Source organism: Papaver somniferum, chromosome 10 (assembly GCF_003573695.1).
Source record: "Papaver somniferum cultivar HN1 chromosome 10, ASM357369v1, whole genome shotgun sequence".
NCBI classification, from domain to species: Eukaryota; Viridiplantae; Streptophyta; class Magnoliopsida; order Ranunculales; family Papaveraceae; genus Papaver; species Papaver somniferum.
Genome location: NC_039367.1, coordinates 146,878,116 through 146,894,379, shown reverse-complemented (window position 1 = coordinate 146,894,379; position 16,264 = coordinate 146,878,116). Strand labels below are relative to the sequence as shown.

Below are 16,264 nucleotides of genomic sequence, written 5' to 3'. Positions count from 1 at the left end.
ATACCTAATATACACAGTACATATTTATATGTTCTCACAGAAACATGGTACTTAAAAAAAAGAAAGAGAAAGTAAATAACATTTAGATGATAGAGTTTAGGGGTAAACGCTAACCTTGGAGAATGCACTTCATAACGATTAGCATCTGACTGGCTAAATTTCCAGGGACGGCCAATTTGGATGTGTAGTTGAATCAAGGCTTGATACGTAGGGGTTAGCAGTTGTGGGTCCATCAAGAGACTCTCTTCACGACGTTCTGACATCATTTCCATCATACGTATCCTACACGACAAGGGAATAGCAAGTCTATTATACTAAAAGTATACGTAGATTAACAGAACATATATGCTAATACTGTTACAAAAAGAAAACTAATATAAGCTTGTACTGTGACTAAGGAAACTGATACAAACCGGATCGAGTCAACGAACGCACACACAGGTAATTTCTTCTCTTGGTTAATACATCTATTGAACGATTCAGCAACGCTAGATGAAGTGTAACCATAACTACAGCCCTTGAAGAAATCACTGGACCACTTTTCTTTTGGAATGTTGCGGCAGTAGTCAGCAACCCAAGGCCTTCCCAAATTAACCATTTCTTGAAGACCTTCCTCGTATGTTGCAGGAGAAAGAGCATATGTCGCCTTTCGAAAAGCATCAATCACTTCCTTATACTTTTCGTCAGACTTTGCGATAGGTAAGTTTTTGTCCAAATGGAAGTAACAATATCTTTGATGAGAATCAGGGAACTCTTTGGGAATATATTTAACCAACCCTTCACCTGGGTCAGTCATAAAAGTGATTGGGCGATCATCATTCAAAGCCTCCTTCAGTTTCTTGAAAAACCATTCCCAGCTGATATTGTCTTCACCGGGTACTAAAGCAAACGCAAGCGGATAAAATCCTGCAAAAAGGAATTACTAGTTATGTTAAGCAACTAATATTGACACTACATATTGACATGCAGTATGGTTTACCTCTTTGTTGATATGTGAAAACCTGACACTACATAATGACATGTTAAGCAACTGATTGACACTACATTTTCACATGCAGTATTGTTTATCTCATACTCAGTAAGGTCAATATGTAGTATGTAGTATGGTCAATACTCATTGTCAGATGGTGAAGTAAGGTCAATATGAGTGATCTAACTACCATACACTACATATCAAAAAAAAAAAAAAAAAAAAAAGTTACCTTGATTGCCATTAAGACATGTTGCTTCCATGAGACCTCCTTTAAAAGTTCCAGTGAGAAATGTACAGTCACAGAAAATCATGGGACGACATAGTTTATATCCCTCTATACAAGCTCCAAAGCAAAGAAAAAGTCTATTGAATCTTTTTGTAGCATCATTGAAATCGAAATCAATAAATGACCCAGGGTTTGTTTCCCAAACATCATTCACCCACCAAGCAAGATCAGTGTACGAATTCACATCATTACCAAAAATATGTTTATGCGACAACTCAATTGCATGTTATGCATGGTGATACTGTATTTCAATGCCACCACAAACTTTAAGATAATCTATGATCTCTGCTGGTGTTATGCGAGGGTTTTACCTGACCATCTCATGAATTAGACTGTTCATGAGTTTTTTTGTAACTCTTGGATTCTTCAACATATAACCACCGTCACAGGTGTGCCATCCCACATATTCCTTTATCTTAAAAACATCAATAGAACTACCAATGGCAGTTGCGTGAAGCTTCCATGAACAACCTTTCACACTACATACGGCGGTGAATCTCTCAAGGTCATTCTTCTTCTTAATTACCTCATATCCAGTTCTCATGCAGTATTTTTGGCATGCTATACGTACGACATCAACACCACCATAGAATAATTGATATGTATCATCAAAAATCTTATCCCAACCATCTGGAAAAAAACACTCTTGGGGCTTCTTTACCTTCTTTCAAATAATTATTCTTTGCACTGACAACTAAGTCTGCATTACTGTCAACTTCCATACGCCTAGATGCGCCATTTGAAATTACATCCACGTGAAAATCAAAGAAAGCTGATTGATTTGAAGAATGTAATGCAGAGATGCCCTGGAGTGTTACATCGGCAAGAATAGGAACTATCGCTTGATTCTGGAAATAGTTAACCAGAATAGTCGATGGAGTCAACCAGCTCCACATATTACAGATGCAAAATTTCAACTCCTCTAAAGTTGAAAACGATGTAACCTCATACGCAAAATGATATTGCTTATGGTATACAAGAGAATAGATGGAGAAGTCTGGTTTGGGAGCAACGTCAGACATGTTAACCCTGTAAAAAATGACATGTACTGAGATGAAACAAAAAGAGTCTTTGTATTGACATGCTATAAGCAGTACGCATTGACATGTACTGACTCATATTGATATGTATTGGGATCTACTGCAGGATGAAAAAAGAGCATGCTATATGCAGGACGTATTGACATGTACTGACTCATATTCATATGTATTGGCATCTACTGCAGAATGAAAAGAGAGCACGCTATATGCAGTACGTATTGGTAATACATACTACACGATCTGTCTAATGAAAACTAAACAAAAGAGCAGCAGAAAAACGTAGAAAATACAAAAAATCAGATTACAAAAAAACAGAACAGAAATCATAAAAAGAAATCATACCTTGTTCGAATCTGAGATAAACCTAATTCGAAGCTCAAATACCTAACTGAAACACACAAAAATCACGAAAATTACTTAGAAAACGAACGGAAATTACTTCGAAACTGAATTGACATTGTAAATCATCATAAAACAGAAATCATAAAATGAAATCATAAAAAGATAACAATGTACATCATATACAATTATCCTGATAGAAATCGGATCAGAATAAACCTAATAATTCATCAAGATTTCTAGAACAACAACAGAAAAGGATGATTGAAAGGATAAATACCTTGGTTCGAAGCTCAGATGACCTAATTCGAAACTCAGAAGAACCTAATTCGAAGCTCAGATGAAGATGATTGAAAAACAGTACCAGAAATTGATTCTATCCAAAACGCAGAGTGAGAGAAACCGATCTGAGAAAAAAAAAAGAGGAAAGAAACTGACTTGGTTTTATGTTCGTCACTTTGAGTTGCAGAAGGGTATGTTGGGAATATTTGAAAACTGGTCTTGTATAAACCGCACGTGGATGGACTAGGGGATAAAGTTTCTGGTCCAAAAACATGTTTTTGGACCAGAGGATAAATCAATTCTGGGAGTGGACTAACCAGTAACCGATTCCCTCATTCCTGGACTAGCCAGTAATTCCTAAATATGAGATCCAAGATACACATATAAACAAAAAAAATGTTGTTCTGCTGAACACGTGCATTTTTCAAAAGATTCAAAAGCAAAGCAAAGACAACCATATCTCAGCAGCCACTAACCATGTTTACTTGAACTCCTAACAATGTACATAAGCAATTCTAACCATCATACACCCATTTATAAACAAACATTTAGAGCATTCTTGTCTTAAAACTCTTCCCCCATATACAAAAGAGAATTGTGTTGGGTTGTGTTGTGTGTCACGGGAAGATAAAAAGGAAGTTGCAATTGAAAAGAGTTATATAATTTTGGTAGTAACAAACAAACATTACATTGTGTAAGCAGTTTCACACTTTATCTCTTCTTCACACCCAACAGCAATAATAACAACAACAACAACGTTATTGGCTTTTGTAAACCTTTGTTTGTTTTTAGATTTGTGTGTCATAACAGAGTTTTGGTTGGTTGCGTGAATAAGGTTCTAAAAATTCTGTTTTCAAGTGCAGGAATCCAAACCCTCTTTTATTTATTTGTTTATTTCTTTATCTTTTCTTTTCATCACACTTTCCTTAATAAGTCTGGTGACACAAGAAAAAGCAAAGCATTTTGGTTTTTGTTTGTCTCTCCCATTCTTTTTTCTTTCGTAGTACTGTTTTTTAGTTATTTATTGGGTTTTGAGGAAAATTTTGAGCTGAGCAATTTTTGGTAAGTGTTCTTGTTTTAGTGTGTTGTTTGGTGAGGTATGGGGTATGGGTTTCTTGTTGTTTTCATGTTGTGAGTAACCACTGAATTTGATGATTTCAGCAGCCACTTGAGGTTTGGTTCTTTTGCATCTCTTCTTGTTAAGGTATGTACTTCTCATCTCTCTCTTTACTATACTTTCATCTCTCTTTCTCTGATCAAGGATATTGCCATTTCTGTGTTGCAGTTAAGTAAAGTAATGGAAGGAGGAAGTTCATCAGAACAGTATCATCAATGGATGTTAAGAGAAAATCATGATTTTGCTGAAGAGAAGAAGCTTGAACTGACTTTAGGTCCACCAGGTGATGATCAAGTTCATCATCATCATCAAGTGCATAACTACATGAACTCATCAGGAACCCACAACTACAGCAACCAGAATCTTTCATTTCCATGGTGTTCTAACTCTTCATCAACAACACCATCTGGTCCATCTCCTATAATTTTTCATACTCAGCAGAAGCAGTATCTTGATTTTGCAGCAGCAACCCCACAACAAAATCTTTGTGCAGGATGTTCTGAAAAAGCAGTAGAGTTGCAGAACAACAACAAGACTGACAATAACAAGGCATGTTTTGCAGCAGCAACTCCTGCTGCTGCAACAATTACAGCTGCAAACAACAGTATTTCCCAGAAAAGGTACTTCACTTTTTCTTTATGCAACATTTTTTATCTTCGTTTTTCATTTATCAAAGCTGTTTGTTTTTGGCTTTTTGTGCTTGACTCTTTCCCAAAACTGAAAAGAGCTTCTCTTTTTGTACTTGCTGCTTTTATGTTGTTGGTTTCAGGATATTTTGATTCTGTTTAGAAGATTTTGATTCTGTTGTGAGGATTTTGATACTGTTTAGTGATTATCTGATGTGGGTCTTGCTTTATTGTTGTTGCTAAATGGAAAAATTCAGGACTAGTACTACTGCTGCTGCTGCACCAGTTGTTGGATGGCCACCAATTCGGTCATATAGGAAAAATCTTTCAAATTCTGCAACAAAGCAAGTTGCTGAATTAGAGAAGGGAAAGATGCCCAAGGAGAATTGTGTGAAGCCTCCAGAAAATTGCAGGAGGAAAGGTTTGTTTGTGAAGATCAACATGGATGGAGTTCCAATTGGAAGGAAAGTTGATATTGATGCTTATGATAGTTATGATAAGCTTTCTTTTGCTGTTGATGAGCTCTTCAGATCTCTTCTTGCAGGTAGTACTTCTTAATCTGTTCATTCCAGAATCCAAATGTTTCTGTATGATCACCCTGATTTTGGATACTTGATTGAAATTGTTTGGTGTTTATCACAATCTTTTTGTTTCTTGATTAGAATATAACATTATAAAGCAAATTCTTGGCATGATAAGTTTGGTTAGTTTAGGTGGTACTACTTGGATAGTCCAGTATATGCCGTAATGACCCGTTTTTTTTTCTCCCTTGCTTTTGAATGCTGAGCTCCTGTTCTCAGAACTGGTAGTTTTAGGTTTGTGACTGAACTCATATTTCTTGTGTAAGGTCTGGATTGGATTGAGATAGTTGAAAATTTTAAGGTTGGCAAATGAATGTTTAATTTTATCAAGTTTTATGAGATGGGTTAGTTGGTTTTGTGTAACGGAATAACGACGGGTTAGTTGCAATTGTTGTTTTGCATGAATTTTTGTTAACATGGGACTAAATGGGTTTTGTTTTACAACTTTGTTTAGCTGAAAGAGACACTTCTAGCTGTGGAATTCATAACAAGAAAGTTGAAGTTAAAGCAATTACGGGTTTATTAGACTGTGGCGGAGAATATACTCTGGTTTATGAGGATAATGAAGGAGATAGGATGCTGGTTGGTGATGTCCCATGGGAGTAAGCATCATATCTTATTAAACTTCTGCTTCATTTACTATATCCAAATGAGATTCGTTTTTAAAGTTACTTTGAGTTGTTTGTGTGTTCCTGATTTTAGTGTTATGTTTCGAAATTGCAGTATGTTTGCTTCCACAGTAAAGAGGTTGCGTGTATTGAAGAGCTCTGAACTTTCTACATTATGCCGTAAGTTCACTTCTTACCACCTGGTGAACAATCGCCTTGTTTCTCCTCCTCTTGGTTTGATATCTAAGGCTACATCTTGTTTAATCTCAGTTTGCAGCAGTAAGCAAGACAGTACAATTCGCGCCTCTGCAGTTAAATGAAGGCTAGGAGGATTCTCGCTGTTAGAAGTTTAATTTTCAGCTCTCGCCTAACAAAGATCGGTGGCGTAGTTACAGACTTCTGAATAGTTTCTCTTTTGTGGATGGAAGAAATTTGTGTAATCTTCTGTTATTAATGGTTCGTAGAGAGATTAGAGCTACATTGATACTTCATAGACGATGCAAAAGAACTCCAAGAATCTTGTCTGTCATAATAGAAAGGAATAGTTCTACAGAAAATATAAATTTTAACTAAAGCTTGCTATATGTTAATATCTTGTTATGAACCCTGAACTGATTCAGCAAATTGCTTGGGATGCCAGACTGCATGATTAGCACAAAAGATAGATCCAAAAAATGCACAGAAGGTTTTAATTGAGAATTATCTTACATGACAATTTTTAAACAACTGGATTGTCTAAATTACAGTTAATCTGTGTTGTTACAATGAATTTGGGCAGTGGAAAAGTATCGGAAATTCAAATTAAGAATCAAATAAATTCAATAGAAAGAATGAAACAAAGGAAAAGTAAACCTAGTGTAGACATTCACAAAAAGGTGTTGTACGATATGATTTACCAGAACTATATCTTTTCACAATCGTCTTTGTTTAATCTTGGGATTGCCTGCGTTGGTGCCGTCGTACCAAACCTCCTGTCAAGTAACTGATGAATGACGCATTTTTAGCTCCTTTGTATCCATAGAGATATTTTCCTGCCAAATCTGAATACCTGAATGCCGATTCTTTCTTTCTGTCAATCTAGATTTACAGTTTCCACTTCAATAGTTAGCAAATTTGTACTGAGACTGCAAGAATAAACGAGAAGTTGCACTCCTAGCACATACCTTGCTAATTTTTCCATTCCTCAAGTGGTATCGAACACCAGACCAATTGATAGACTGACCGAAATGAGATTTTATTGCTGATATAGGGTACAAGAAGTTGTCTACCAGCATTGCAAGAAAGATCTGTTAAAAAACAGTACGATCAGGAGGCTGCATAAACTACAGTATACATTACTGCCTTGGACAATTTCAAACTGAACTTATCTAGTGGATTACTTACAAGTACCCAGTTATAAGAACCAAGGGAAACAGGAGGTCCTTCTGGAGACAAATCGTTGCAGAGCTGAATCTCAACCTTCGTCAGGTTCCACATTGAAAAAAGTTCTATCAAAGTGGATATCGCTAAACAACCCACAAGTACCAACCCTAGGACAAAGCAGTTAACAGATATTGTTAGCATTATGAACTTCATAAAGCAAAGCAATTTCACCATCCATCTCATTCGTTTCTGCTGCATATAATACTTTTACTTGGTTGGGTTTCATTTCTAGCCTACACCAACAGGTTTGGGCCTAAAGGCTTCGCTGTTGTATAGTCCCGGGTACCAGGTCTGTCCTGGCAATGTCATATATCATATTGTTTTCTGCAGAGGTTCCTTTATAAGGAATGTCAACTGAATCAAACCTACCTAAAAGGGAAAATTAGTTTGCTCACCACCAGTGGCAGAGGTTCCATCAAATGAATAACCTCTGAAATATACTCGTAATGCTGCTGCTGTATGAATCATTGCCATGATGTATGGTGCAACAAATCCCCATGATAAGTAGAAGTGAACGGCAAATAAAGCACGATTCATGATCCAGTTGACTCTATTGATGTACGATTCAAGTACAAATGTCTGCTTCCTTAAATAATTCCAATACCTACAAGAAAAAACAAAGAGCAATTAGTTAACCTGAAAAATGCAAGACGTAATTGTTCTTGAACAATATAAATACCTTGGGAAACTAAGATCACTTGCAAGAGGGTGGGGGAAGACGGCAACCGGAGGTGATGTGATGAGCCTCTTATGTTGACCTGCAAAAGCATTTTGATCAAAATGAAGATAGGAGGATGGCCAGTGCTAATTTCTTCGCAGATAAGATTCTTATATGAGTAAAGGTTAAAAAATGAAAATAAACATCTTTGCCAACTACATACTTAAGAAATGGAAATCAAAATAAGGACAAAACACAAATCAGATCAGACATGTTATTAGATTACTGCAGTTTCAGTTGCAATCTCTTGCAGTTAAACGTTGCAAGGATTTAAAAGGGTACTCTACACTTTGCCTTCCTATACACTAGCATCAGTACCATTCATGATTCTTCACTCAATAAATGTGGAGTTATAGAGCACCTAGAAGTACTATAACTAAACTGGCAAATATAGAGCACCCAGTTGTACCTGCAATTGCTGCTAGAGTCATATCATCAGAGTATCCACCATCTCTGAGTCCGGTGACTACGCCATACAGGTCCTTTCTGAAGTCATCTGCATGCATCTGAAAAATATATATCAAAAACATGATAAGAACTAAAATCGAGCTCAAGTACGACATAGCCATACTTAAAAGAGATTTGAGATTTTACCATCATGCATCCTCCCCACAAAAAGAAGGTTTTCCCACCAGTAGCAAACCCCATCGAGCAAGGCTGGGTTTAAACACAAGAAAGATAACATCAGAAAACCCAAGAAAGATAACATCAGACGATCAGAGACTAGACTCAAATAATCATATAAACATCTCAAGTTCAGTACAAAGTGTTTTCCCATACCATATGATATTCATAAATGCAATAGCTTCCAAAAGTTCCAGAAGGCAAATCAAGAGGATATCCAGTTTGAATAAATATCTGCACATAGATGCCACAAAGTTAAGTGCAAAAATATAACATGAAGATTAAATGAGGTTTCTGCAATCCATTCAGGCACCAAGATTTTGGCATAAGCATAAAGCAAACTATAAATTTAAACACACACGCCCAAACAATTAACAAATGGTCCATAAAATAAAAAACTAGAATTACGAAGTAATAGGAAGAACCTATAAACATACATCGGGATTTTTTTCCATCTCAGCAGTGAGGGCTCCAACGGATCCAGGGTGTAGCCTAACATCATCATCCAGAAACAAGACATACTTGGTATCTTTATGCATTTTCTCGACACCAACCTGTACAAGAGTGCCATTAGAGTATAAACACAAAAGATCTAGTCAATGTTTAAAAAGGCGAAACGGCGAAGCGGTACGCTCTCTAGCAAAACGTTTTGGGGGCGAGGCGCAAAAACACTCACCCCGAAACGCTTTCTTTAAACCATGGATCTAGTGTTCCTCAATCAATACAGTAAAACAGAAAATGAACACTTGGAAGAAAACGGAAAGCTCATAGGTATGTGAAACTTCAATTGAACTATCACCCACTTTCACTGTGTAAGTGCTCCGGGTTTTGCAAGGTACTGTCTTTCCCCAGTAGTACTGACTGCAATGAATTGATTGTTCCCCATGTATTTACTTATGTAATACTCTAGCCAAAATAGTCATATAACTTGCAAAATAGCCAAATAGTCATATAACTTGCCCATGTATTTAACAAGTCAAGACAGTAAACTTCCTAATCAAGTTTTCAGTACGTAGGACATTCTCTGGTAATTGATATATCCAACAAAGAGTCATATAACTTCCACACGGTAGATTTGCTTATTGATACATAGAATTGCTAAATGCATAACACGAGACCATTTTAGCTGTCTAACAAAAGACTTGGTGATAAGGTTTAGACACTTTACATACTAACTGATTGTGAATTTTTTGACTGCATGTAGTCGACAACCCAGCTACAACAATATGCGTCTCGATATCATCCTGAAAATGAACATAACAAGCCAGAAATGTAATAAATCCAACCAGTAATTGTCATTCATTGAATGAAAAGCATGACTGAAGAACAAAAGACAGAACCGAAACCCTTGTTGAAACCCCAACACATACATGCCAATGCAACAATCGAATAGGGTGAATGGGTGATAAACAATTTACATTAAAATTTTCGAGCAGCATACAAACAGCTTCATAGGCAGGATCTTCTGTACTTTCCACCACAAACAGAAATTCTAAGGGACCACCATAAAGAGAAGTGATCTGCATCGCAAAATCGTAAACAAAGATTGGCATGAACCAATAAACATAATTATTAGTTAAAAAGATGAAAATAACAATGGTAAAAAAAAGCTGGCAAGTTAAAGACCATTTTTTACAAACCTATAAACCATGATCGAACACATTCTAGAAATGAAAAAGGAAAGAACTAAAGGTATCCCCTGTGGCCCTGTCCGTGACACTCGAGAAAAGAACATAAAAAGACTAACTAAACCTTTGTTTTTTCCCATCCCAATTTTCTCAAACTCAAACTGTGTAATGTGGATGCTCAATAAGGGAAGAAGGAAATATGTTTCATCAAACATACATTCTGACCTGGCTTCTCCAATTCTGTAGATTGTGTTCTCCAAACCCCTTTAGAGGCATGATAACTGACACTCTTGGTAACTTGCTCTGAAAAGAATGCTCGAGTTCATTGATATTATGGCAAAGGAATGCAAAGGTATTTCCATCCTTAAAACTACGCCTCATACGCTTAACTTCTCTCTTTCTGCGTAAAACAGTTCTCTGATTTCAGATATTACAACAGGAAATACCTAGAAAGACCCTTACAACAACCCCCAGAACCTGACATAAAAATCTCATGTGTTGATTTTTATACCTGACATAAGCAGCCAAAGCCCATCCAAGAGCAAGTGTCAAGCAAATCAAACATCCCTGCGCAGAAAATAACAGTCAGTCCTTTTAGAAATCTTTAGCCTGCAACGCTTGCGAACATGAAAGAGCTAGATATAATACTACCCAATAATGGTATTGCAGATTAAATATCTTTTAGGAAAGGCCTATAATCTAAGAAATAAAACATTTATTCATCAAGTTCTTTCCTTCTCAGCAGTAAGTTACCCGAAAAAACTTGGATACTCTAAAGATCTTTTTACATTCCTCTTATTGCTGTAACAACCATGCTGCGCATATATATATTTCAACCCAGCCTCTTAACCATCACTAATCAATCAAGGAGATGATAAACCGGGTAGTAAAGCAATCGAATTGTTTGATGTCAGACCCTATATGCCAAATGCTGGTTAAGAGGATGGGTTAAACTAGTAAAGTATCAAAAATTCAAACGAATTCTGAATCTGCAGTGCTAAGCTTCCTATTAAGCCACAGCTTATCAAAAGTCAACCCCATTTTGATCTTAAAATTACAGAAACATCTCAAATTATAAAATCTCTACAAAAAGATTCAATTTGTACAAGGAAATCAAATCAAACATTGAATGATGATTCATACCTGGATCTGGATGAAAACAGCAACAGAACTGCAACAAAATTGACTAGCTGAAAAGAGATAAGGATCAAGAAGTTCGAATAATGTCAACATTGCTAATATGACTTCTTCTTCTTCTTCTCCTTCTCCTTGAATCAACAAAGAAAACCCTAGATTTGATTTATGTTTTTTCTATATATAATATGACGACCATCAATGGAAGAAAACATCTGAGACAGCCAATGAAACCATTTTGACCCACATATCTTCTCCTTTAATTGCGGAATCAAATAAGACCGTTAATAACGGTAGTTATTTTTGGTTGTTACTAGCTTCCCAAATCAAACCTTCAATAATAGTCCCACATTGGACGAAAGGATTCCAAGGATCTTCCATAAATGAGATTAGAGTTAGAAAACTAATTGCCAATGAGTGGTGGTTTGGATGCCCAACTAATAGCCTACAAGGGCTATCAGCCAACTGAAAAAACTTTCAGTGGAATTGAAAACCGGGCTACTCCAACCACTTCTGATTGGTTTTTTTTTCCTTGCAACCTTATGCATATATTTTCAATTTTTTGTACTAAACTTAGATCATCTTGCCGTTTTCCATTTTAGTCAGACAAGATATGAAAGACAGGAAGAGTGAATTTCTGCAGAGGCTTTTTATGAAATGTATTACCTTCAATGTCAACAGCTATCTGTAGGTTCACAGATACAATCAGTCCATTTTAACAACTTCCCAGGTGGATAAAGGGTTTTACAGGGAAAAAGAGAAACTTTAAAGCAGCTGTTGGAGACAAGTTAATGATATCGAATTTACTTGACTCATCCTATTTTCTTTAAACCATAACATAGGCAGAGAAACAAGAAGACATGCCAAGAATCAATATTATATCTCTAGCATTCAACATGCCTGCAACTACGGTCTGAAATTACTAACAATTGTGATGAATTTCATTCCTATTCCTACTAATTTGGCTCTAACTCATGATTCTCGACAGCTGAACAAAAAACTTGCAAAGCACAATAAAGAAAAGATGACGTATATGATTGTCAAGATTAGAATAAAAACCTACAGATTCGAAAAATGATTCTCACTCAAGCACATTTACTTCACTGTTAGCTACTGAAGAATTGGTGTTACCGACTCCAACCAAATGATGAAGAAGCACACCAGCAGCAACACTGACATTTAAGCTCTCCACGGCCAGAAAAGATCGAAATTCCTCCCCCGAGGAGGCACGATCAACCTGCTCAGTGTTTTCGTCTTCAGCATCCGCAGCAGAAATATCCTCAGGAATATTTCCAGGGATTCTAATCAAGTCAGTACAAGATCTCTCAACCAAAGGCCTCAACCCAGTCCCTTCACTTCCCAATACAAGAATTGTAGGAACACCCACTGGAACCTCATTCAAAGGAACAGCTCTTGAAGAAACTGATCCTCCAAGAACCCGCCAACCATTATCCGCAGATGATGCTAAGAACTGCATCATATTCTTGCAATCTCTGAGCTCCATTAATTCTAGAGATCCTGCACTAGCTTTACTCACCACACCACTTAATGGAGCAGAATTTTTTGCACATAGTACCACGCCTTCAGCTCCAAAGAAATAAGAAGATCGAATAATGGCCCCCAAATTTTGAGGGTCTGTAACTTCATCTAAAGCAACCCAAAGAGGGGCCTTTTCTCCTTCAACTGATACAGGTTCCAATTCCCGTACCCTTACCATCTCCAATGGGGAAGCATCTAGTACTAATCCCTGATGCGGCCGATTATCCACAATCATATTCAGATCATGTTTCGGAGTATGTATAACAGTTAATCCCAATTTCTCAGCTATCTTCAAAACCTTCTCGAACCCTTTCTTGTCCTTCTTCTTCTTGTTATTGCTACTCAAATCCAAACCTTCTTGGACATGTAAAGTATAGAACTCTCTTCTTCCAGCTGACAACGCAGCTAAAACAGGTCCAACTCCATAAATCCCTTCACCTACCATCTTCGGCAAGGTCGACTCAGTAGCTTCTTTCCATGCATTTCTACCCCAACTTCCATTATTCCATCTACCGAATTCAGGGTTTTCAGAACCATTCTCCCTATTCCCTCTACCAAATTCAGCTTTTGCAGAATCATTATCTCTATTCCATCTACCAGCCGCAGGTCTTTCAGAACCATTATCTCTATTCCATCTCCCCGACTCACGCATTTCAGAACCACCCTCTCTATTCCATCTACCGCCAGCAGGTCTTTCAGAACCATTCTCTCTATTCCATCTCCCCGACTCACGCATTTCAGAACCGCCCTCTCTATTCCATCTACCGCCAGCAGGTCTTTCAGAACCATTCTCTCTATTCCATCTACCAGACTCGCGTCTTTCAGAACCATTCTCTCTATTCCATCTGCCAGAATCGCGTCTTTCAGAACCATTGTCTCTATCTGTCACTCTTGTATACCTAGTTCTACCCTTATCCCCTCCAAAATCAGCACCACCAATTTCTTCACCTTTTCCATCAGAAGCCACCCTATCCTCATTCCTTTCAATCACAATCCTTCCTTGACGATTTTCTCCATTACCTCCTGTTCTAGCCTTAGCAATCAACTCCACTGACTCTCTTCCACCATGTTTATCAAAGAAATTATCAGCAGCATCTTCCCAAGAAGAACGAGTAGACACTTCAGCACTTGCTTTCTCCAATTTGCTAACTCTATTAGTTCTATTGCCTCCATTTCTACCTCTATTATTACCATTAAAATCTCTTTGATAAGAAGAGGAACCCCTAGCTCTAATCACTGAGGAATTTCTAGTTCTACTAACAGACCCAGATGAGAATTTTCGAGTTTTGATAGCTTCCATAGGGTTTAAGAAAAACCCATTTGAGAAAGGGTGAGTATTGATTGAGGGTTTAAGACATATGGGTCTTGTTGAAACCCTAAAAACTAATGGAAATGCTTGAGATTTCATGAAGTTAGAATACATGATTAGTAGTACTATTTGGAAATAGATAAAGAGATAATGATAATAAGAACCTGGGAGGAGGAGATTAGATGACTCAATCGAAGACTGTTGAAGCAGACATTTTTATTCAGACGCCATGAAAATTGCGGAGGTTTTCTAGTGAGTTGGTCTGATTCTGCGTCTTTCCAAGCCCCCCTAAATTCCAAATATCTTCCGAGTGTCTGACTCAGCTAGCTCCTTTTTAACTCCCCTTAAAAAAATTCTAGCTCCGGGCTTTTGGCCCAGTAAGCAAAAGTGAAAACCACGGTCACACCAATTTTTCATTCTTTTTTCACTGTCTAACCCACCGTCCCAAATGTTCACGGGCGCACCCATTTTCTTTCACAAAATTTTTCTCACGTCCAGAATTTATAAAATTATATTTTGGTATTTTTTTTAACCGAGCTACTTCTCAATTCTTCTTCTTCCTCTCAACTCTAATGAAACACCAAAAGAATTTGCAAACGTATCACTGAAGCCTGCTCTAAATTGGAGAGATCATATGAAAATCTTCATCAGTGATGGTGTAATTATGGCTTAACAAGGAGAGATGTGAAATTGGTAAGATTTTTTATCTAGATCTCTTGATAAAAAAGTAAATTTCAGATTTGATGGATGAAATTGTGGTTGAGGTTTCTATATGATTTCCGCCTCAAAACAAAGTTACATCAAGGATCAACCTTAAAAGGATCCCCCTTCTCTTTCCTTGATTTTTCTTTTGAAGTAGTCAGATCTGGTGATTTTTGAAGACAAATTTTAGAAAAAATATTTCATGAAAACCCAGATCCTGTTTTACATCAAAATTTGATTTTCTCTCAAAACAAATTTCAATTAGAGATTTATGATTAGCCAAACTAGATTTACAAACCCGTGTATTTAATCTCAGAAAAACTTAGATATTGAGATTTGCAAATTTATCCTGAATAACGGGAAATTTGAAATTTTCGATAGCTTGCATGTTTGTTTTTTTCATTTTTTTTTATAAAATATGTAATATGCAATGCAAGTACTATTCAACTATCAATACATGACTCACGAGACTTCATAAATGATTCTTTAGGATGGGGTGCGCTCCTTCGTTAATGTTGTGTAGGTGCTGTTACAAGACCGTTACCACTCTGGCATCATCAACTACAGCTCTCGGTTCATCATTATTCGAGGAAATGCAGTGAATAGTATTTCAATGGAATTATCGTCCAACCATAATTAGCTACCTGCAGCTAATGTGAGGATCTGAAATATCAAGTTAGAATTTAATTATTAGCTATCAATAAGCAGCGTGTATTTCTTTTGGTTGTCTTTAATTAAGCATGTAGGCGGTGTCTACTGGGCATCGTTGATTAGTCTCTGCACTATTTGTATCGACGTATCGATTGAGACTGATATGTACTACGTACGTGTGTGTTGTTGCAATGTTTTTCAAGTTAAGAATTTGGATGAGTCATATTCTTAATTAACCTTGGTTCAGTGACGTTTGGGTCAGTTAATATGTCCAAAATTCTGTTGTGTGTCTAAAGAAATGACTGCATGATTTGTTTTGCAAATACAAAAGTGACTACATAATCTATTATGCAGCTGAAAAAATGGTTGCATAACCTATTATAGTTGGTGCCGCCGACGCGGACTTGTATATAGATTTATTTTTATTTTTTTTAGGTTTATTTTTTTATTATTTGTTCCTTTTTACTTTGTCTTTTTTTCTTTGATTTACAGGTTCGAAGTGGAGCACTAAGGACTTGGAGAGGAAAAAGCTTAAAGAGAAAAGCGAAAAGAGAAGAAAAAAGGACAATTTTAGGATTTAATTTTTAAATTTTTTTTTAGAGTGTGTGAGGAAAACTGTAATTTTTTTTTATTTATTTTGGACTTTGGACTTTAAACAATTGGAAATTATTTTTTTTAACCCTAC

At 36.7% G+C, this 16,264-nt stretch overlaps 3 protein-coding genes across 3 annotated transcripts; 1 reads left to right on the top strand and 2 right to left on the bottom strand.

Moving 5' to 3' along the window:
- Positions 1-3,914: 3,914 nt before the first annotated feature.
- LOC113317287 (auxin-responsive protein IAA2-like) lies at positions 3,915-6,409 on the top strand. The gene is made up of 7 exons (XM_026565425.1): positions 3,915-3,982; positions 4,085-4,124; positions 4,206-4,657; positions 4,921-5,207; positions 5,699-5,846; positions 5,968-6,032; positions 6,123-6,409. Exons 3-7 carry the CDS (start codon positions 4,218-4,220, stop codon positions 6,170-6,172), a joined length of 990 nt encoding a protein of 329 aa, XP_026421210.1. The 5' UTR covers positions 3,915-3,982; positions 4,085-4,124; positions 4,206-4,217; the 3' UTR covers positions 6,173-6,409.
- Positions 6,410-6,527: 118 nt separating this feature from the next.
- LOC113316445 lies at positions 6,528-12,194 on the bottom strand. Its single transcript, XM_026564622.1, has 16 exons — positions 12,186-12,194; positions 12,001-12,063; positions 11,388-11,555; positions 10,756-10,811; positions 10,470-10,644; positions 10,035-10,136; positions 9,789-9,860; positions 9,054-9,170; positions 8,773-8,850; positions 8,587-8,649; positions 8,402-8,498; positions 7,954-8,032; positions 7,670-7,878; positions 7,236-7,381; positions 7,016-7,138; positions 6,528-6,929 (listed from the first exon to the last, which is right to left on the bottom strand). The coding sequence occupies exons 1-16, from the start codon at positions 12,192-12,194 to the stop codon at positions 6,780-6,782; spliced, it is 1,707 nt and encodes a 568-aa protein (XP_026420407.1). The 3' UTR covers positions 6,528-6,779.
- On the bottom strand, positions 12,171-14,514 carry LOC113317286. The gene has a single exon (XM_026565424.1). The coding sequence runs from the start codon at positions 14,338-14,340 to the stop codon at positions 12,460-12,462; it is 1,881 nt and encodes a 626-aa protein (XP_026421209.1). The 5' UTR covers positions 14,341-14,514; the 3' UTR covers positions 12,171-12,459.
- Positions 14,515-16,264: the final 1,750 nt, after the last annotated feature.

What these genes read in the sequence shown, in the direction of transcription:
- LOC113317287 (XM_026565425.1), top strand. Translation starts at nt 4,218, where the DNA reads ATGGAAGGAGGAAGTTCATCAGAACAGTATCATCAATGGATGTTAAGA. An exon ending in AACAGTATTTCCCAGAAAAG is followed by an intron (nt 4,658 to 4,920) that starts GTACTTCACTTT and finishes GGAAAAATTCAG; the next exon opens with GACTAGTACTACTGCTGCTG. An exon ending in CTTCAGATCTCTTCTTGCAG is followed by an intron (nt 5,208 to 5,698) that starts GTAGTACTTCTT and finishes AACTTTGTTTAG; the next exon opens with CTGAAAGAGACACTTCTAGC.
- LOC113316445 (XM_026564622.1), bottom strand. An exon ending in GCTTTGGCTGCTTATGTCAG is followed by an intron (nt 10,645 to 10,755) that starts GTATAAAAATCA and finishes TGTTTTACGCAG; the next exon opens with AAAGAGAGAAGTTAAGCGTA. An exon ending in GCATTTATGAATATCATATG is followed by an intron (nt 8,650 to 8,772) that starts GTATGGGAAAAC and finishes GTTTAAACCCAG; the next exon opens with CCTTGCTCGATGGGGTTTGC.
- LOC113317286 (XM_026565424.1), bottom strand. Translation starts at nt 14,340, where the DNA reads ATGTATTCTAACTTCATGAAATCTCAAGCATTTCCATTAGTTTTTAGG.